Source organism: Mustela nivalis (assembly GCF_964662115.1).
Source record: "Mustela nivalis genome assembly, chromosome: 6".
NCBI lineage: Eukaryota > Metazoa > Chordata > Mammalia > Carnivora > Mustelidae > Mustela > Mustela nivalis.
In genome coordinates, this window is record NC_139025.1 from 108,690,038 (window position 1) to 108,713,226 (window position 23,189).

Below are 23,189 nucleotides of genomic sequence, written 5' to 3' on the forward strand. Positions count from 1 at the left end.
GCCAGCTGTTACCTGCACTTCACAGATGAGAAGCTGAGATTTAAAAGGACTGAGTGGAATGAGGGACAAGGGACAAATCTTCCTCACAGAAGAATTCCAAACATAAATGTGAAGACTCTTCCTTGTAAGAGGTGTGGCTGCATGCTCTTGTCCTCGAGGGTGGACTGGAGTTAGTGACTGGCTTCAGAGTCATAGAAGCAGAAGCAGGAAGGTAGGTATGAGCTCAACCCAGACGCACGTCCTCACTGACCTCCTTTTCTAAGCCAACTAACAAACATGATTTCTGTTTTTAGCAGAAACAAGGTTGAAGCCAGCATGCACTCACACTTAAGGGTCTCATCTGGGTTGGGCATGGGAAGGATTGGGGGGCAGGTCAAAAGGCCATGAGGTAGGGGGGCCGAAGACAGGGTATGGTGGGGGTGAGGGACTGTCAAAAGTGAAGCAGGACCACCAAGCTCCAAGGGGGCTGAGCGGTTGGTCCTCGTGCCTGGCCGAAGGAACACAAAGGAGGAGTGTGGGAAGGAGGATTTCTCCCTCCAGGATATATGGGATCGGGGTGCTGGCAACTGAAAGGAGGCTGGGATGGGGCATAGAGAGTCTCCCCACGAAAGGTCATCTGGTCGCATGTCACTCTGCTGCTCCTGATGCGGCCACGTTGGGGGGGGCACTAAAGAAGGCCTGGGGTTCTTTAGTGGGCCCTGGAACACTCCCCCCCGCAGGTGTGGCAAAACAGGGCAGGACAAGAGTTCCTGACACATGGGATCATAAGAGATGCAAGTTCAATTTTAAACTGTTTAGGGTCCTCAGCTACCTGAGTCCCCTAGTTCCTAAAAGGACGTCGCCTTCCTTGCCACTTCCACTGGGCTTCACTGAGGAGGGGGAGGTTGACCAGGCTCTTGTTCATTCAGCGGGGGGCTCTCTCCTCCTGCCCCCGCCCCCCACCTCATTTACAGCCAGCAGAGGGGCAGGGCTTCCATCCCAGCCCCGACTCAGAGAAATCTCCTCCCCCCATCTGCAAACACGCACCCACTTGCAGGGGTGTGTGCACCCCCGAGCCAGGACAAAAGGACATTTCATGACGCAGTGTCAAGTCTTGGAGCAGAATAACATGCGGGCAATGTGCTCACGGGATTGGATGTCCCCTTTCCCTCTGTCCATCTAGAGTGATGCCGAATGACTGGTGAAGCCCCTGTCTGGCAAGAAGTAGGACCCAGGAGAGGAAGAGAAGTTAGAGGAAAGAGAACCACGAAGGAGAAGGGGCCCCCTAGTAGATGAGCTGTTGAGTGGCTCTCAAGCCTTAGTTGTAGGCTGAGTCTTCAGGACTCCAGGTAACAGGGAGCTGGGGGAGACAGTGCACAGAATGGGGTACAGGGGTTGTCTCAACACGTATACCTCGTCCTGCCCTGGCCAATCTGTGTTTGGAAGGTAGGACTTGAGCTAGGAGGAAAGTACTAAACTGTACATTTTCTAGACTGTGTGTGCTCGGCTGGCTAACACAGTAACATTATCTAGCCAAGAACCCTTTCATCGACAAGGAAGGACTCATACTCATGAAGACCGGAGATTTGGCGGGGGGGGGGGGGATTATTTATTTATTTACTTATTTGATAAATATGTAGAGAGAGAGCACACAAGCAAGGGGAGGGGCAGAAGGAGAGAGAATCTCAAGCAGACTCTGCCCTGAGCACAGAGCCCGACATGGGCTCCATCTCTTGACCCTGTGAACATGACCTGAGCTGAAACCAAGAGTTTGATGCTTAACCAACCAAACTCACCCAGACTCCCCAAAGATTGAAGCTTTGAAGTGTGGTAATCATGTAGCATTGTAACTATGCATTAATTCACCTGCCTCTGCAACTAGGCAGTGAGCTCCTGGAAGGTAGGGTGAGTCCAGCCAGCACCCCATGGAGCAGAAGAACCACCCAGCAGAGTCCTGCCGGAATTCCTGACCCACAGAATTGGGAGAAATGAGAAATGTCTTGCAACTGGGTAACTGAAGGAAGGAGGGAACCGATAGGGGACTGTAGCTTGTCTGGGAATCCTGATTTATTTCTACGAAGAAGAATGAAGTCAGTGGCTGGAGGCACCTTATAGTGCCCTGATGGCTCAACAGACATCTGATTCCTGTCTCACAAGACTCTAAATGGGTTCAAATAGAATTCAGCTCCATTCAGCAGCTCTAAGACTCGATGTGGTACAGTGCATCAGCTTCTGCTCTGAAGCTCCCAACAACGTGGGGCCCACAGGCCCCCCGGGCACCCAGCCAGTGGTTCTGACCTGATGCTCTCTGATTGTCGCCATGGTTGGTCCTCCTGGACACCCTCTCTTCTGAGTTAACTGCTCCCTCCTCAGGTCCCAGAGCCTTGGGTCCCCAGCCTGGTGTGGTGTGTGGGTGCAGAGGGGCTTGCCTTGTAATTTCTCATTCATCTCTTGGCCTTTCCTGCTGGTCTGTGCCGTGACCGTCTTCATTTCTCAAAGCACCTAGTATGGCACCTGTCATTTCATGAAAACGTTTGAAGGGGGGGGACGCACAGGGAGCCCCATCGCTCCCCCAGCTGGGAATGGAGCTCCAGGGGACTGGAATTTGTTTTCATGATTTTAACTTTTTATTGTGTGACAACATACAACTTTTTATAATATGGGTAACAGTGTTAACCATACACAAAAGTAGGAGCAATTATAGGAACAAATCTTCATGTAGGTTCATCTAGTTTCAATGATTATCAATATTCTGATGTTTTTGTTTTATCCTCTATACTTTTTTTTCCTGGAATATTTAAAAAACAAATCCCAGGTATCATATCATTTCACCCTAGAAAAAGTGAGAATGTGAGATTGTGATGTAGGATCAATGAACTTCGGGGTTAAACGAACCTCAGAAGTCATCCTGTGTTCCAGCCGGCCGGTCTGGGCGGGCAGTCTGGGCAGTGGGGCCAACCCTGGGAACAGCCCCCCGCCCCCATCCCCACCCAGGAGGGCCTGGAATGCACAGTGCAGCCTGTCATCTGCCCTCTGCTTCCTTGCTTCAGCTGCCCTTAGGGACTGTCATTTCCACTTTACAAGCAAGGCGGTTTATGCTTAGGCTGTCACTAGCCCATGGTCCCTCACCCTGCTGGTGGGGGCGGAAGCGGGATTCTCCCCCACTTCTTTGGAACCCCGCAGCCCGGGCTTGCTTGACTGCACCACCCGTTTGGGCCCCACATCCTCTTCTCAGTTTACCAAGCCCAGAGCAGTCGCGAGCGCTCCCTTCCCAACGGTGAACAGCGGAGGGCAGGCTCCTGTGTTTCTCCTGGTTGGTGGTGAATGGTGCTTTTGAAAAGGTGGCTTGGTCAGGTTAAATCTTCAACTGAGAGCTAGGTTTTAGGAAGAGCATGATATGAGTGGGAGGTGGTTTTATGGGGGGCTTCAAAGTGATCCTCAAGACACACTATTGGGAACTTGCTGCCCCCATGCCCAGGACTGCGGGGTCTCCGGCCCAGCCCTGCCCACGCTGTGAGTCTCATTCCCCATTGTATCTCCTGGCCTTTGATGTCGGCTAAACCCAATTCATCTCTTTCATATCACTACAAAGGAGCCTCCTAATTACTTTGTTTAGACAGCCTCTTTCCCAAATATGAAACATTTGGTCTTCCCAGGCCCCTCAAGCGCCCAATACCATCCAGGTTGTTGCAAAATCTACCTTCCCCACACTGGTTGGCAGATGCTTTCCTCTCCATTACCAGCCTCCCTAGGCAAATCTGGACATGTCACCCCCCCCACACACATACACACATCCCCCCCCCCCCCCCCCCCCCGTGCAGGCTGCTCTAGGATACAGCCCTTCCTCTGAGAGAGGGTCCTTGTAGGAGGGTTTTCAGTCCTGCTGGAAACCTCTGGAGAAGTCTCGGGGAAATGACAATGCTTCCCCCCTCAAGGACTCAGGGGAGGCCTGTCATTGGTGAGGAAGGCCTGTGGGAGAAGCTTTGCCCTTGTGGCAGGTCCGGCCCCTGGGCCTGGTGGGGGAAGACACACCCCCAATCTCAAGGGCCCTGCCACCCTCCCCTAGCTAGGGAAGTCTCACATTGCTTCTAATACTTCTCCCTTCTAATACCTCCTTCCTGGTCCCATGACCCTTCCCCACTTGGTGCCACAGGTACCACCTGAGCTACACTCCTCCACGTCACCCTGTCCTGCTGTCTCTCCATGATGTAGGCTGGTCCCGGGGGAGGGGGGAGGCTCCCTGCTTTGGGGCTGCTCCCTGGATGTCTCTCCTGTCTCTACATGGGTCTCGTTGCTCTGGCTGAGCAGAAAACAGCTTGCTCTCCTCCTGCCGATGCAGGGAGCAGGGAAGCTGTCGGAAGGGACGCTGCAGCAAGAGCTTTTTCCTTCTTTCCTTCACTCCCTTCCTCCCCTCCTTCCTGCCTTCAAAACTTTCTCCTTTCTTTCAACTTTTGACTATGAAAAATGTCAAACATCACAAAAGCAAAAAGTATAATGAATCCCCACATAACCACCGTCAACTCAAGCCAGCCTTGTTTCATGCAGACCTCCTCCTTCCACACTACCCCTACTCCCACCCCCTGGACTGCACTGGGGCTAATTCCAGGCACCATTTCCTTTCGTCTGTAAACGCTTCACTCTAAAGTGCATCTCTAAAAGGCAAGAACTTTTAGAAAAACAACCACAATATCACTTCCAAAAATACAAACGATTATTTTCTTAATAGCATCAAGGGTCCAGCCGTGTTCCGATTTCCCCGAGGGTCTCGTCGCTGTACTTTCAAAGTTGGTCGGTTTGGATCCAGATCCAGACAAAGAGAGATCACACATTGAGTAGGGAGACTTGAAGGGGTTGACAGAGTCCACCTTGTGGTGTGGACGTTGGGTGGTTGGGGTGAGGAGGGGGCGGAGGATCCTCTCCATTCTCGCTCTGCTGCTAATCCTCCAGAGCTCATCACCAGCTCGCCCTGAACCCTCAACTGCTTTCCTGGTCAAACTCAGTTTGTGGCATGGCTTCTTTGCGTCCCCATGCTGGCCATCACCCCTGGCCAGGGCCCTTGTCTCTCTGTACTGAGTCTCCTATCTTTCCCTGGCCACACTGTCTGCAATGCCGTTTGTCTGTCTTCCCTCTGTGATCTCAGCAATGGTGGGGGCAGCACGTGCCTGGCACACCAGCAGGCCTATCAAATGTGGGTGGGTGGGGAAAGAACAGGAGTGCAAGTCATCATTTTCTGATCTGCTGCTTCCTCGGGTTGCTTTCATTAGGGGGGGCTTGGAAGTGCCTCCTGTGTGCCATGCACCTCGGAATTCCTTAGTTAATTCTCATAATCATGGGAGCTAGTGTGATTATTATTTATCCCCACCCTACAGAAGAGGAAACTGCAGCTAGGTATGTTGGTTTAGTCAGATTTCAGGGCTGCAAGGTTATAGGTCCCTCCTACTTCACACTGCCCTCCCCACTCCCAGGGAAGAGCCACTTGGGCTGTCAGTCCTAGCTGGAAAGTTCTAGAAAATGTCAATAATAGAGCAAGAGGTCTCCTGCTTCCCATCTGCAGGAAATGGTTCTTTCACTATCTCTACTCCTGTCTTGCAGCGATTATCCCCTCCCCATCCAACCTTTCTCCCCCATCCCAGTGGAGCTGGGTTCTCCTCTGCTGGCATCCTCAGTCCCCAGTGGATGGGCGAGCCTAGAGCAGGTACTTCAAAGCCTCCTGCTTAATTGTGCCTTCATGTGCACCATTAGGCTGGGAACAAAGTTGGAAAATTAAACACGCATTTTCACAGGCAGTCCTTGCAGGAAGGCATTGTTTGTACTCAGGAGCTGGTTGCCCCAGGATGGGAACAGGAGGGAAGTGCTCTGCTGCTAGGACCTGTTTACCTGCTTCCTTGTCCTCGGTTTCCTGCTCCTCCCCCTCCACCCAGGACAGAAAGGCCGGTGGTTCTAGGGAAAGAATAGGGAAAGAATAGTTCCTTTGTGTTTTGTTTCTTCCTATGCCTAATTAGGAATTATGCTTGGGAATCAAGCTAATTAATCTCTGCCAAGCTGGGGTGAGATCAAGCTCCTCACACTATCAGTGTTGATCAATAACTCACTGCCGAGAATCTGAAAACAATCGGCCCCTTTCAGCGGGCGCTTTAATGAGGATGAGGTGGATGAGGTGGAATGGCCTGGGGGAGGCTGAAACGAGGAGGTGTGGGGGCCCAGTCTGACAGGATGGAGGTGTAGGGGAAGAGGACCCTCTAGCCTGCACCTCTGAGTGTGAGGTGGCCCCCACCGGGCAGCAGGGCTTTTGAATGTCCGAGGCCCTACAAGGCAGAGGTTGGAGCTTCATTACTGTGTTGCTCTCAACCACCATCCAGTTTCTCTGAGATGCAACAGTAGTCACTGGGAGCACTCAGAAGATGGAGAAAAACCGTCACAGCAAATGGCTGGGTCGTATTTCAGGTCAATGTGGTTCCTGCTGCACAGCCTGCTCCCAACACTGGGCTGCTGCCTCTGCCCATCAAGGACCAAAGGTTGAGGAGAGAAGACTCAGGCTTAAAGAAAAAGATAAAACAGGTTGTTGAAGGCCAGGGAAATGGAAGAAAGCAAAACAAACAAACAAACAAACAAACCAACCAACCAACCAGGTTGTTGAAGGCCAGGGAAATGGGAGAAAGTAAAAAAAAAAAAAAAAAAAAAAAAAAAATCTCATAGGCCCCAAGGGACTGTGCATGGAGCAGGGGAAAATGAGACTATTTAGTTTCTAAAAAAAAAATCTGTGCTTTTTTTCAGAGAGGGGCTTTGCTCCAGACAGGGAGCCAAGTCTTCTGTTTCTTCCCAAGGAGACAATCAAGAAACAGAGAAGAGAAAGTGGTAGCTGAAAGAGACTGTGGAACTGAAGAAACCCAGAATGATTTTATGACCTTTGGAAGTCCTAGTCTCTATCATATCCAATATGTTAAGGGGCACCCGACTGGCTCAGCTGGTAAAGTGGGTAACTCTTGATCTCAGGGTTGTGAGTTCGAGGCCTACACTGGGTGTAGAGATTACTTAAAATCTTATAAATCACTCCCCCCTCCCCAAACAAATATGTTAATATGAGCTCAAATCCCACATTAAAAAGTATTTTTATTCTACTATGAAATTTTGATACTTTATAATTTTTAAAATTTTCATTTTTTTTAAAAAGAGATCTTATGACATAGGAGCGAGAAGAGGGGCAGAGAGGAGAGTGCAAATCTTGAGCAGACTCCCTGCTGAGTGTGGAGCCCAAAACCATGACCCTAAGCCAAAATCAAGAATTGGATGCTGAATGGACTGAGCCACCTAGGCGTCCCCATTTTTGCAGTTTTTTATTTTTAGCTCCATGTTTTCTCCAGTTGCAAATGTCTTCACAAGCTTTGAGGGCCTAGAAGCCTGTGTTTATAGTGCCTAAGGATAATAAAATGGTTCAGAGAGCCTGGAGACTTTAACCAGGACTGTCTTGCGGAGCATCAACCCTTAAGTGAGAAAGGAGAACCTGGCAGTATGTAGCCGTACCCCATATCGGTTTTTGTAGAAGACTGGAGACCTAGGGGTGCCTGGGTGGCTCAGTCAGTTAAGCATCTGCTTTTGGCTCTGGTCATGATCCCGGGATCCTGGGATGGAGCCCCACGGTAGGCTCCCTGCTCAGCGGGGAGTTTGCTCCTCCCCTCTGTCCATGCTCTCACTCTCAAATAAATGAATAAATATTCCTAGGGGGAAAAAAAAAGCCTTGATGTCTAGGCCACAAGGAACGGAAAAACCCTTTCAGGCTGTCCTCTGGAATAACTGATTTAAGAGGGAAAGATAAAGAAGACAGGAACGTTATTTCTAGTCCCATGGACATGCATGCCCCAGTATAGAGCAGAGGTAAGAGCTCCTGGGGCTGGGGGCATTCATAAGGGAACACCCCAAAAAGATGAGGAAGTAGTAGCCTTTTAAACCTAGGTGGCTGCAAAGACATGGATCAGGTAGGCAGCGACTGTCACAATGTCCCATGAACATCAGAACCCTGGACACAGCAACTTCTTCTTCAGGACCTGAAGAAGTTCACATTCAGATTGTACCAGTCTGCATCACAGCTCACAAAAATGGAGGAATGGGATTCACCCTTCTCAATTACATGTGTAGGTTTACTTGAATGTGGAATGGCCAGAGTTAGGAATGGCAATTTTTCAAACACCTATTGGTCTGTTAAGCTCCGCTATGGTCCCAGCGACTGCTCCGCAAACCCTCTGGGTTTTGCCAGTTTGTAGGAAGTAGCACTGAGGTGCCAGGGAAGCCCTGGCGGGCCACCTCCACCTCCCCTTGAGGGAGAACCTGTCGGGGGAATTCGCTGTCAGCTTCCAGGCGCAGCACCTTTGCTGCAGTGTTCCCAAGGTCTGTCTTCCCAGGTGACTATCAGGAAATGCTTCGACACAACAGGGACATTACTGCCTCAGCATTTCTGCCCAACACAAGAGCAAGGAGCGGTCTTCATGGACTCCATTGGACTGCTCGGGGACTTACTCGAGGCAGCTTGAGGCTCTTCCTACCTAATTCTTTTTCCTTCTCCCTTCTTTCATGGATGTCAGACCTGTATCATGGTAAAGCCATTCCCTGACTACTCCTGATTCCTTTCCCTTTTGTTTCCCACTGGTACTACTGCCAACAAATCCCTCTAACTCCACGTTGGCATCTGCTTCCTGAGGACTCAATCTGATGCAGCTACCAACCCACACAGTGTAACTGGCCAAAGCCTACCAGCTCACTCCTTTGAAATGTGAAGGCTTAAACAACAGTCCTCAAAGGAGGGTGCTGAAAATAAATGTTTCTTTGGATTGCCCCAAAAGAATGTAGACCACTTAGGGTAGCCTTAGGGTTGATTGGACCACCATGACCTCTCACAGGATGGCTAATGAGGATGATTCCTGGGAGTTGGTTTTAAGGAAAGCTACTATTTATTTAAAAAATATTTATCATTTATTGAGTACTTATGTGACAGGAACCATGGTAAGAGCTTTCCATACATTGTTTCATTCAATACTTAAACACAATTCTAATACCTATCTCCATTTTTCAGGTGAGGAAATGGAGCTAATTAGATGAGCTTGGATTTGAACTGAGGACTGTTTGATGCCAAAGCTAATACTCTTTAATCATGACACACACAAACAGTACACACGCGTATACACATGATGTCATTCAAACTTTGAGTTCCATAGAAGAAAAAACATATGAACCAGAGGAGAGAAAAAAAAAAAGAGAAAAAAATGTGTAGAGGAAACAAAAACAAAGTCACTGAATAAAATTGGCCTAAACATTGATAAAGCAAGAAAAGAAAACAAGGGCAGGGAGGTTTTGTTGAAGTTTTAAATGTCCTGATCTGTTACTAATCATGTGCTCTTGGAGACATACAACCTCTCTGGGCCTCAGTTTTTATAATCTATTAATGAGGCAGTGGATTAGATGGTCTCCAGATGTCACTTCAGGTCTAACATTCTCTATTTTCTTTTTAGAACTTTTAATTTAGTTTACTGTTTTTAATTTAGTTTTATTTAGTTGACTGTTTTAGAAAAATCAAAGTACAATGTTTAAGTGGTTTCTCCATATCCCCAAATTAGTAAAATGATCTGCTGGGCCTCCAGTGTGAACAGTGGACTTTACAATTAACCAAGAGAAGCAATTTGCCAGGATGCCAGGAATGTGTGATCACAACCATGGGTATCTTATATACAGGCCCTAGAGAAACTTTGTCCAAAAAGTTTGTCCACAGTTTGTCTCAGGTTCTTGCTTGGCATGAAGTCCTCATGGATAGTCTCTATGCATATTTTTAGTGGTGATGGGTAGGTGGCATTGTGTGATTGAAAACCTAGAGGAAAAGATAATTTTTTAATCTGAAAACAGTAAATAATATCAGGCCCTACTTACGACTGAGGCTTTTTTGTTTTTTTGGTTGGTTTTTGTGTTTTTTTTTTTTTAAGGATTTTAAAAATTTATTTGTCAGAGAGATAGCACAAGTAGGCAGAGTGGAAGACAGAGAGAGAGAGAGAGAGAGAGAGAGAGAGAAGCAGACTCCCCGCCAAGCAAGAAGCCCAATTTGGGACTCGATCCCAGGACCTGGAGATCATGACCTGAACCGAAAGCAGATGCTCAATGACTGAGCCACCCAGGTGCCCCATGACAGAGGCTTTTTGTAAGAAAAGGGATTTTAAACACAAAATATTTTGAAAACTTAATTTGAAAAGCCTCATTTGAACGTTTTCCCATCTTTGCTTTCCTCTCGATCTGCAAGAGAGTAGATCTGAACTACTAATCACTGTTTGGTCAACCTCCAGAAAAAGGCTAAAAGGCCACTATTCATAAAGAGGGCAAGGGGAGAAATACACAAGCCAGGGCAACTACAAAGTAGATTACCAACTTAGTTCCACAAGCCTGATTCTGTCCTGATAGGCTTCCCAGATAATGTAGATAATGCAGATTATGAAAAGCACGGTCAGCCTTAAAAATTCTCACTGCACACAAAAAAAGCAATTATGTGAGGTGCTAGGTATGTTAACTAACCTTACTATGGTAGTCATTTTTGCAATATATACAGATTTCCAAACATAATATTGTCCACCTTAAACTTACACAATGTTATAATGTCAATTAATTATATATTGATAAAGCTGGAGGAAAAAAAAGAAAAGCAGTGTGGGAGGAATCAGATGGAGACAAGAACAAAATGTGTTATTCTTTTAAAAGAGGAATGTAAAAAACTCACTAGTTTACTATGTTAAAAAAAAGATGGCACATTTATTGCTACATAAATGTTATATACATATTGTGTTTTCTGTTACAGTGACAGAAAAAATTTTGAACTTCTTGCTGCTGGTTGAAAAGGTTTATCAATAATACCTTGAATTTGACACAGGATACAAATCTGCAATAAACCAACAATGGAAACTGGAGAACAAGATGAGAAGCAATTCATCTCGGACAATTAGCTCTTACAATACTCCATAGGTACTACACGGTATGCTAGAATCCTACTATGGTCTTAAAATGCTATTGTAAATTTCTGGTATTAATGAACAGGTTATGGTAAATAACCCTACATTTTTACTACCTAATATAATAAAATAAAGTAAGAAACTTTTTACTGAAAACTTTTCGATTTCAAAAATCTAGAAAGAGTAATATTTAGAATTCAAGAAATTTTCTTACAAGATTATTGTATAAAAGACTAGCTACAGTGAAAAATAAGCCAAATGTTTTTTCTTTCTATTTTATGAAGGAAAGCTTCTGGGCATACTGCAAAGTCTAATATAGCGAAAAAGACAACAAGCTCTGAAGAAAAAAAGGCCAGGCAGTGGCGTATGTTCACTCACACATCATAAGCAACAACTTCTGTTTAGCTGATTTAACACTGAAATGAAGAACAAGGCCACAGATAGAGTCTGATGTAATTGGAGAATATATGCAAATTAAAGTAACCAAAAAGTCCACTAAGTTCACAAAAGACGGATTTGTTAGGAATCATCCTGATTGGAGGATCTGAAGTCCTGTCTTAATTGTTTTTGTTCTTTCAAATTAACAGAAATCTTTAAGTTACAGAGTGATTTGGGTCCATTCTTCTGTGTGCTGACTGCCTTTGTTGATATTGGCCATAAGGAATTATTAAGCCAAGACAACCTTGTTTAGCATGTTTTTCTCTCCCAGGGCTGTTGTGGTGGAAGACAGATTTCATGGAAGTTCAAAGTGATTATGATATCTTAAAAAACAACTCTGAAGGATTAGAAACAGAGGGGTGCCTTAATGTACTGTGCTAAGATGGACTGACAAGCACTGGTTTACGGCTAATCTGGCTCATCTTCTTGGGACAGGGGCAGATGGTTTGAGGTTGATTAAATCACCCACTGAATTCCTCCCCATTGACCAGCCATCCAAGTGACAGAGAAATAAAGGCAAGGATAAGGAAACACGGTGACCGTTGCTCTTGTATTCCATTAGGTAATTAGCCTCAGAGTGGTGTGTTCATTTATCACACTACCTGCCTTGGTGACTACTGGGTTTTGTTACGGTCACCATAATCACAGCCTGAAAATCTTCTTTGTATTTTAAATCCATTTTGTGCTTACTTTACAGCTAACACTTTACAAGTACTATATGTAGTACTTACTGCTTGGAAAACAAAGCAATTTCTAAGAAGTAGATTCTTCCCTTGTAATTTACACTCTTGCTATTACAAGCTTTACTATGAAATCTAGAAGCTTGAAAAGTCTTGGTTATTATTAGAAATAAAGCAATGTTTATTTTGGGGAAAATCTAGGGGACAAAATTTCCCCCTTAAAAATCTTAGCTAGGCTATGGTCACAGATGGTCTCTGTTTATTTTTGTAAGGTAAATATGCAAAGCACATAGGGCTACATGAGGATTCTGGATTGTGACCATAAACTATTCAGCTTCAGAGACCAAATAAAACACCCACAAAGAGAAAATAAAAGTGAATGAAAAACGAGAGCAAGAGAAATGCTATACCAAGTAATATTTTCCTATTTCATGGAAAACACTATTCATATGGCAAAAGGATAGGAGAGGGCAAACAAAAGACTTTTCCCTTCCTTTTTAAGACACTAATAGGTATGCCGGGAATGCTAAGGGCCAATGGTTGTCACTGCTTTGTTCTGCACGTGAACAGCTTTAACGAATGCTGGCATCAGCTGAGTTTAGATCAGCTTTCCACATTAACTTTTTCCCTTTATATGTAGACCTTACAGTTCCATAACAATAAATAAAATTTGTAGTTACAATGCATTTGTCAATTCAGTTTAGGCACAAGGCAACTTCCACGGTGAGTGGAGAGATCGAGACAGTCTCTGATTGTGCAGAAGCGACACACTGTTTGCAACAAAGTGATATGCTGCAAAAGTTTCATGGGCTGACGTTCTATCTGATGAGCTTCCTATCTTCACTTCTGATGGAAGTGTTGACCAGTTGCTTTGATCGTAGGATTACATTTGAGTTTCTTGCTTCAAGTGTTTTGTTTTTTCTTCTCCCTCCTAACAGGTTTGTGTCTTCAGATAATCTGAGTTGTCCAAGTCCTTATGAGGAGAGGTCACCTTCTATCTAGCCTACTGATAACTCTGGAACTGGGGAGGGGAAAATCAAGGGAAAGAACAGAACCAGTTAGGACATCATCATTAAAAATAAATACCTCCCCAGAAAAAAACAAGTTGATACTGGCATTCCTCATTTAAACCAAGGTTTATACTAAATTAGCAGTCTGCTAAATGACTTATATAAGAGCTTCAGAATTTTTTTAAAGGTGTAATTGAAATGGTATGGTAAGATTTTTAAAGAAAATAATGTGATTACAGCAATCACAAGAAATAGGATTATACGACAGCTGTGGCAATTATGCAAACTTCTATTTTGGCAAAATTCAAGTTGCCAATACCTGAGCTCTGAGGTTCCATTTATCCATTTTTCAGTGGAGAGACAATGGTAAAGCATACACTTACTGATACATCTAGTCTACCACATTGTCTTAATAGGTTATGTCTTCTCTAAACTGAAGGTTTCTGAAGGCAGGACTGTCTGGTATTTGTTTTCACAATGGTCCCTTCTCCTGGTCCACAGAAGTTCCTCAACAAATGTTTGTTCAATGAATGAATGATTGATTAAAATTTACTGGTATTAATACAAATTTCATATGCATACAGTCTCAATATTCATAGCAGTAAACACTGTAATTTTCCATTTTGGCCACTTCTGATGAAAGTAATTTTACAAAGAATCATACATTTTACTTCTTTATTAAATAATAACCACAGTATTGTTTTATAATAGAGTTATGCTCTTATAAATGGGTAACTGAGATAGTCAAAGCTACCTGGCCTTGTATCATGGGGTGGCAAATTCTGTGCTTTTTTAGTCAGTCATTCTATGGTCATTTATCAGCCATTTTGGTTCTAGAAGTAATTTCCCTGCTGCGCAATCTTTTTGCTGGTTTTTAATTTGTTATTCGGTTCTATAAAGAATTGAAGGTTATAAGGTGAAACCAGACAACCACCTTTGTGAAATTAGCAACCGTTAAAACATATGTTAAGGTGATAAACACAAACCTATAAAATTTTATGGAACCAAGTAAATTTGCTACATTTCTTATAACCCTGAAACTTTTTCTTCCTTTTTTAAGGAATCTTCATCTCTTTTTGATAGGTGAGAATGCCTAGGTTTAATTTTAACTTAAGTGGGGGAATATCCTCATTCTCAAGAAAAGGGTAGAGACATGAAAGCAGTATCAGATGTAAAAGAACTAGAAATAAACATGGGAAGGAGAGAGATGTGAGGTGGGGAATGAGACAAGGAAGAGAGTAAGAGGAAATAGGTACAACTAGAGAGAGACACAGGCTCTGTGATAAAAGTGACAACTCAACGTCAAGTGCTCTTATCATAGCCTGGTGGCTACCTGGGACCTGAGCATAACAAGTTACCTCTCACCACTCTTCTTTAAAATGAGATGCCAATTTAGAAATATTGAAAAATAATGGCATGTTTTTATTTTAAAATGTTAAAGTCTATTTTTGAACAAAAATATCTATCTTTTCATGATAGTCTATATTGTTCACAAAATATGAAACAGTGGCTCGAGTATTAAAGGATCTGTAGGGGTGTCTGGGTGGCTCAGTCGTTAATCGTCTGTTTGGCTTGGGTCACGATTCCTGGGTCCTGGGATCAAGCCCCATGTCAGGCTCCCTGCTCAGTGGGCAGCCTGCTTCTCCCTCTCTCATCTCACACCCCACCCCTACCCCGTGTTCCCTCTCCTGCTGTGTCTCTCTGTGAAAGAAAGAAAGAAAGAGAGAAAGAAAGAAAGAAAGAGAAAGAGAGGAAAGAAAAAGAAAGAAAGGAAGAAAGAAAGGGGATCTGTAAGTTAATTAGCTCTCATCTGGTCTCTTTGACATGCATAATCTTTTAGGTTGCTGGGTACTGTTTTGTGGGGGAGTTGGAGGTGGGTTAGTTTTCTCCAGTGTTCCAGTGCTACAAGTATAAGTGACACTTAAATAATCACATTAACCCTTCTTCCTTTTGTCCCAAATGAACTCTTCAGTTTTGGTCTAGTTTGATCTTAGGAAGGATGTATACAGAGGTGGTAGGAACCAAATTCTTTAGGAAAAGGTGAGTTAACGTTTGTGTTTTACAAAATATTCTATCAAATCCAGACTTTCAGCTCAGAATGAGATAGCTACAAAGATGACTAAATGAAATTGTACTTGACATTTTTTTGTGCTTCGCACCTCCCATCCATTCACCTTTATTTACTGCTTTTAATGTCCTGATGAAATTGAAAAAAGAACTATACACTGGTGCAGGCAGATTATAAAAATGAAGTTCCCAGATGTATCCCTAACACATGCTGCTAGTTAAAATACTTAATTACATTCTATATTAACTTCTGACACCTAAATAATAACTACACAACTTAGGTTGTTATAGATCATATAAATGTAAATATTTAAGAAAAAGGATGATTCACATTAACTACTTGGGCGACAACCTCATATTACCCTCATCACACTGTTAAACAAAAAAAAATAAAAAAGTGAACTGTGTTTAATCCATGAAGGAAAAGAGAGAAAGAACAGTTTTCAACATGTAAAATTCCAAAGAGAAGGGCACTGTGGTTCTATCAGATGTAGTACCTTTATATCCATTAGTAGATTCCAGAAGGTATAAGTGATATACTTATGAAAGAAGATGCATATTACAAACTTGCATTATTGATCCAAATGGAAGCAACTAGTAAGTGTATAAAGATTTCATGACAGGAAGAGGTGGATGGTTAAGAGAAAACTAGCTCCTGATACAGATGAGTATTTCTGAGTAGAGGAACGAGGACTCTGAGTGGTAACAAACTTAATTGACCAATTAGTCAAACTTAATTGACCAATTAGTCACTGTACTATTTTCTTCTTGGATCAGAGCAGTATTCTTGTGAGAGCATATACATGATGATCCAGAGCAGGAGAACCCAAAATTCTTTGTAAATTACAGGATACTATCCCACTTTGAATAGTAATCTGATATTAAAGGGCACTGGCTCTCTAAGAACAGAAAAGTAAACTGTTGGGATTTCAAATTACATGTGACCTTTAGCATGACAACTGCTACTAGAGAATTCTGTTCAAAGGTTCTAACTTAGTTTCAGACGAATCAGGTAATTTCCTTGCACTTCCTCTTCATACCCAGACTTACCTGGCTGATGTTTACATATGACCCATAGGGTTGGTAGTTTCACTAAGCCCAGGATGGGTTCCTGGCAGTGTGGTTGGCGGCTCTGCCGATACGGCAGAAACTTTTTCTTCTTCCCTTCTCTTAAGGCAGGCTGCTTTGGGGTTAAGGTTCCTCTCTGAAACAGGGAAAAAATAATTTTTATCGTTACAGTGGTAAGTTATGAATTAGGGACTCTTAGGTCTTAAATTGAACAAACTGCTCTTACGTTTTCTTTCTTTCTTTTTTTAAAAGGTTTTATTTATTTGACACAGAGATACAGAGTACAAGTAGGCAGAGCATCAGGCAGAGGGAGAGGGAGAAGCAGGCTCTCTGTTCAGCAAGGAGCCCGACAAAGGGCTCGATCCCAGGACCTGACATCATAACCTGAGCTGAAGGCAGCCGCTCAACTGACCGAGCCACCCGGGCATCCCTTATATTTTCTTTCTAAGGGGATTACCACTCTCTGCAATTTCATTCCCACAAGTAACATCACACAGAGGCAACAATGATGTGCTCACATAAACCTTCAGATTAAATAAGCCTCTAGTGAGTATTCGGTGTCATCTCATTCTGCTTCTGATTTAGTTTTCTGGGTTTGGTTTGATCTATATCAACATCCAAAGGTAAAGGCAGTTCTTTTACTGCTTCACTCAAACATTTTGGCAAGTGCCAGTGTTAGTCTACCAAATCTCCTCAGTATCCTGCTAAGATATGGTACATTGGATTGATAGGAATGTGACATTCTCTTATGTACCTGGAGACATCTGTACTTTATCTAGAATTTTATCAGCTTAGAAAATGATAAAATAAATACCCTCAGCCATTCCTCTATAAAAAAATGTGCCAACTCCTTAAGGTAGAGAGGTAGCTGGCACATTATCTTGCTTTTCTACTTTTATATGTAGAACGAGATGATTGAATGTTTCTTTCTATTGCGAGGTGGGATTAAAAGGGTGATAAAAACCTTCTCTACTGCTTTGTATATAAGATAGCAGAGACATGAGGCGCCTGGGTGGCTCAGTCATTAAGTGTCTGCCTTTGGCTCAGGTCATGATCCCAGGGTCCTGGGATTGAGCCCTGCATTGGGCTCCCTGCTTGGTGGGAGGCCTGCTTCTCCCACTACCCCCTGCTGTGTTCCCTCTCTCACTGTGTTTCTGTCAAATAAATAAGTAAATAAAATCTTAAAAAAAAAAGCAGAGACAACTAGATGGAATTTTTGAAGTGGGCATTTTCAAGAGTAGAGGGTCTATGTGAAAGAAAGGGAAAGAAAACTACTGGATTGAAAAACCACTGGATCAATATTCACTTGGGAATTATTTTTCATGATATCTTTTCCTTAAATGAGTATTTACTTATTTTTAAAGATTTTATTTATTCATCTGAGACAGAAGGACACATAGAGAGAGCATGAGCAGGGGGAGAGGGAGAGGGAGAAGCAGACTCCCCACTGAGCCAGTACTACCCCCCCACCCCAAACGCAGGGCTTGATCCCAGGACCTGGAGAGCATGACCTGAGCTAAAGGCAGATGCCAAACCCTCTGAGCCACCCAGGTGCCCTCTTAAATAAGTTTTATGGACAAGATATCCAACCCATGACAGTTTTTGGTTAGTTTTTTGTTTCTGATAATATCATAAAGTGAAAAGTTGTTAAATGCATTTTTGTGAACTGATTAAAAATGTCCTAATGAATGTAATATAAAAGGATCACTTAAAATTAGTCTGTAAAGAAGGGGTGCTTGGCTGGCTCAGTCAATGGAGCATGGCACTCTTGAGCTTGGGCTTGTGGTTTGAGCCACACACTGGGTGTGGAGATTACTTAAAAATACATTTTGGGGCACCTGGCTGGTTCAGGTGGTAGAGCACAGGACTCTTGATCTTGGTGTCATAAGTTCAAGCCCCATGCTGGGTGTGGAGACTACTTAAAATCTATAAAGAAAAAAAATCTGAAAAAAATTTAGTCTATAATGAAAACCTATTTTGCAGAAGATGTGAATTTTGTTAGATTTTCTTGAAATGGCCAGCTGAATGCAACATAGCAGGACTCTTCTTTTTTAATGTTATTCCCTGTAAGCCAAGTAAAATGTATTTGAACATGCATTTATTTACAATACATATTTATACTCACTTCTAAGTTTCAAAAAGTAGACAAAAGACTTTATTATGGTAAACTCAGCTGATTCTATTGACAATTACTCATGCACAATGATAAAATTTCATTTTAGAGTTCTTATTTTCTCAGCCCCTCTATTTGGGAAAAGACATAAAGCCGCTTCAACTATTCAGAAGATCAGGGGCGCCCAGGTGGCTCAGTGGGTTAAAGCCTCTGCCTTCACCTCAGGTTATGATCCCAGGGTCCTGGGATGGAGACCCACATCATCGGGCTTTCTGCTCAGCAGGGAGCCTGCTTCCTCCTCTCTCTCTGCCTGCCTCTCTGCCTACCTGTGATCTCTGTCTGTCAAATAAATAAATAAAATCTTAAAAAAAAAAAAGAAGATCAATGAAGAAAGAAAGGTATACACTTATTTATTAGGATAAGAAGTAAGAAAAAAAGGCATGTTCATCATTATGTAAAAATACCAGGAATTGTTTTCTTAACAAGTAAATGTGCATTTCTAACTAATAACTAGAGTTCTGTCTTTTATTAGGTGTCATGCCCCTTTGCTGTGCAGAGAGCAGTCTTCTATAATGACTGGAGAGACTGAAAAGGGCATAAATTAACATGTTAAATCCAAAGAGGAGAAAGTTGAGATTTGAAAGTTTTCTAGCTGAAACAGGTTCACATTTATCTCATTAAAAAAACACTGCTCTTAGCCAACTATGACCTTGTGTCACACAAGGATGATCAGAATAGCTAGAGAGGACCAGAACCAAAAACTCAAGTTGGGTAATATCTCGCAAGATTTCTACAGTCAGTCAGAAAAAGAACATTCAGGGCTGTAAGAATCAAGAGAATAAGCGCTAGAAAATGTTAAGTGAGGTTTGATCCAAAAAAGGCAAATGCTAGTGTTGTCTTTTAATACCCTCTGGTGTGTGGGATCAGCCCATGGGAAATGTATTAAGTAGCCAGAAGCCTTGATGTACAGGTGAGCAGCCATTACCTGCAGGGCATGAGAAGTGACTGTCTTTCTCACATTTCAATTACAGTAATCATATTATTGACTTCCAGTATGTAATTGAGGACTTAGCTGTCTTAAAATACCATCTTCTCAATGTACCTAAAGCTCAAATTTTGGCTAACTACACAGTCACTTCTTACATTATTATGACCAGATAAATATTCATTATAATAACTATGTGGACATACTTGCAAGTCAAGAATTTTATATTTTTTCCTTACTTGTATGACTGCTTGTTTTTCCTGCAGTTGACACTTGCTTTGCTATTCATTTGCTAGTAATGCTAATTTTTCCCCCTGACCCATGCTCCAAGAGATCTAAAAAATGCCTATCATCATTTTTTTTTTCCTTAAAATCTCAAACATACCATCATTTCATATATTAATTCCATTTTCTTACCCTGGAAAGAAAATTGGGAAAAATCCCTTTCTTTCTTCTGCAGCTAACCAACATCTGTTTTTGTTTTTTTTTAAAGATTTTATTTATTTTAGAGAGATACAGAGTGAGCACGAGCAGGGGTAGGGGTAGAGGGAGCAGATTCCCCACTCAGCGGGGAGCTTGATGTGTGGCTTGATCCCAGGAAGCTGAGATCACGACATGAGCTGAAGTTATATGCTTAACCTACTGAACCACCCAGGTGCCCCACCATCTCCTATTTTCTATAGGCACACTGATTTTCTAAACCTAGTAGATCTTGTCATGAGATCTCCTTTTGATGCTTTCTGTGTTAGATTCTTTGTTTCTTGGATCACATGCCTTTATCTTTATTGATTATGTCCTTACTTGGCTAAAGCATATATTCCAGAAGCCTTCTGAGAACATGTACATAGGAGGTAAAATTTTCAAGTCTTTGCATATCCAAAATATCTTTATTCTATCTTCACCCTTTGATTAATGGTTTGGGTAGACACAGAATTCTAGACTAAAAATGATTTTTTTTTCCTCAGAATTTTGAAGGCACTGTCTTACTACGTCCTGGAATCCAGCATTATTGGTCTAGAATTCTGATGATATTTTGATTCTGAGAAATCCAACTTTTTCATATGAGACAGACCTTTGCTTAATCTTCCTGTTTTCAGGTAATGCCTTCTCCAATATTAGTACCTTCAAAGAATAGAGCCTTTCGGGGGCTAGGAGTTTTGTGGGACAGAATAACTTGCTTTTTGTGGTATTCCTCCTGTTCCACTTTAATTTCTTCTGTCTAAATAAGTCAATTACCACTACTCTATCTACTTTCCATCTTACACACATATTATGCTCTCTGATTTGAATGCTATAATCTTTCTCCATCTGTCTTTGTGGATTAATACTATTTTTATTCATTTCAGTGAAGATTTAGTAAGGAGTATTATCAATGAATATGCTAAGACTACCACGTTATTACCATATCACTGCAACTAAATTAAAATCTCCTGAGGGTAGTAGGGTCTGAAAATTTGGGAAAAGGAAAAGCCTCGGGTGATTCTGGCACTAGCCAGATTTGGGAACCATTGTCTTAGCTCATTCATCTTCAAACTTACTAAGATACCAGGAAACTAAAATCCTAATAGTTCTACTGTCCTTAAATTATTCCTGGAAGGGAAGTAAGCTGACTGAGCGGACCTGTGAAAGTTTGAGGAGGAAATGTCTAACCACTAATCTAATTGTTAGTAAAGATAAGACTAGAAAGTTGAAAGTAATATGTAAAATCTACTGAGAATTAGTAAAACTAATGTTGATTTTATAGTTGTCAAAACGGAAAGGCTTAAACTGGCAATGGCAGGGACCAAGTAGAATTTGGTATGTGAAGCACCAAGACACAAAAAGTGCTCTGGCAAAATCTGAGGCTCAGAAGGGAAGCCGATCCTCCTGCTCTTCTCTAGAATACACAACTGGTTGCCCTCCTGATATAGCCACTTGTCCAGGGATAATAGGTTGTGGACAGCCAGATACAGTCCTGAAGCACTATCCCAAATCAGGTAAGGAAAAAGTGCAGAGAATGCCCAAAGTAGTCCTATAAACAAAATGTACCTCTTTCTAGAAACCAACGCGCCCAGGGACTGCTGAGTAAAACCCTTGTAGGGATGAAGAGGCTCTCAGAAGTAAAGAGGTTACTCAAATAACTCAAAGCTGCTAGAGATAATGTCCAGAGAAGACATTGGCCATATTAAACTCTAAAGGTGCTCCCATAGAAAGGCAGAGGAATGTGGGCTGCACGAAGGGTTCTAAATCCATTTTGACAGATAGCCATCAGAGTGCCTTTCAAGAAGGATCTTGAATGAATCCCAAGGTTTTTACATTAAAGACATAAAATAAAAGCTCTGATCTTTGAAGCCCAGAGTCTGAGGTTGGGAGGAAGGTAGGCTTTTATGAATATGAAAGCAGCCCCTAACTGAAGTTATAGTCAGTGTATTTTAAATTCTGTTCAAATTCTAATCAGTCAATGGCTCCTTATATAGAGCTTTCCAGAACTGCACAAAAAAGTCAGTACCCAGGGTGCCTGGGTGGCTCAGTGGGTTAGGCCGCTGCCTTCGGCTCAGGTCATGATCTCAGGGTCCTGGGATCGAGTCCCGCATCGGGCTCTCTGCTCAGCAGGGAGCCTGCTTCCTCCTCCTCTCTCTCTCTCTGCCTGCCTCTCTGCCTACTTGTGATCTCTGTCAAATAAATAAATAAAAAATCTTAAAAAAAAAAAAAAAAGTCAGTACCCATTAACAGTTACCAGAAAGTTATCTTACAAGTGAATGAGTAAAATCCACCCAGGCATGGTGGAGTTTACAACTTCTTTCAAACACAGAGGTATTTCTCATTTTGATGACTCAGATATAAGAGTTTGATCTTAAATGAGGTGTTTTTAAAAATAAAGGACTCTGTATTCTAGCTCTAATAAACAGCAGGAAGGAAAGCTGTCCAGGGATAAGTTCTTGCATTGCTGCTGTCCAAACAGACCAGGTGCTGACAACAGTTTTTACAGCAAATAGCTGGGTAGAGCCAGGGTAGAAAATATCTTGGGTCTGCAGAGCAGAAGGAGGAATGTACAGGGACCACAAAACACAAGTGCCTCACTGCCTTCAGAGTGAGAAAAAAGGTGTCAGACACAATGAAAAAAAAAAAAAACAAAAAAACCCAAAACTCTGATAAAGTGAGAGCAAATACTGAAGTCTCAAGGAATCACTGATCCTACCACAGATGAGTGGGCAACAATCAGACTCTTTGTGAGCATCCCAAGGGAGTCTATACATTCTTGAAAATCAGGTTTCATTAACATTCACCCTTTACAGATAGTCCAAGGGCCTTGACAGGAGCGTATCTGAGTTTAATGGTATACTGGTTATGCATGAAATAATCTATTCATCATCCTTATTAAATATATTGGACGGAAGTGGATGGATCAATTAATTACTATGGTTAAGCTCTTCTGAAAGTGTATTCAAGTTCTCCAAACTCTGGTTTCCTTAGTGTATTCCTGTTGTGACCAATGCTAAGGGGCCATGGTTATAGTTGTTAAGTGTCTGCTCTATTCATATTCTTTTTTCTTTTCTAACTTTCTTTAAGTAAAATCCCATATAAATATCCATTAAATAAGAAAGAGTTGTTCTTAATGAAGAGAAGCTAGAGGTAGTGTTTGGAACCCAAGGGCACATCTGTAATTCTTCACAAAAAGACTTAGGATAAATCATTCATAACTTTGAATGAGAAAACAAAGAGGAATATGAAAAAAAAATAATAAAAAGTTTCAAGGGCAGGAAGCTTATATTAATTGGTAAGATAGGGTCCAGCACAGAGGTGATTTAGATAGGAGGTGTGCAATAAATAGTTGTTTAAAATATGAAGTTTCAAAACTTCTTCAAGATTCCATCAAACTCCTCAAAAGATTAA

At 42.4% G+C, this 23,189-nt stretch overlaps 1 protein-coding gene across 14 annotated transcripts in view; it reads right to left on the reverse strand.

The window, feature by feature from the left end:
* Nucleotides 1–10,738: 10,738 nt before the first annotated feature.
* The window catches only part of TCF12 (transcription factor 12), a 390,121-nt gene continuing 377,670 nt past the window's right edge, over nucleotides 10,739–23,189 (reverse strand). For all 14 annotated transcript variants that reach the window (XM_082733805.1, XM_082733797.1, XM_082733804.1 and 11 more), the window contains 2 exons: nucleotides 16,201–16,354; nucleotides 10,739–13,094 (listed from right to left, as the gene is read on the reverse strand). In XM_082733805.1, coding sequence (XP_082589931.1) covers nucleotides 16,212–16,354 — 143 coding nt within the window. In that variant the 3' untranslated portion in view covers nucleotides 10,739–13,094; nucleotides 16,201–16,211. The remainder of the gene's footprint in view (nucleotides 13,095–16,200; nucleotides 16,355–23,189) is intronic.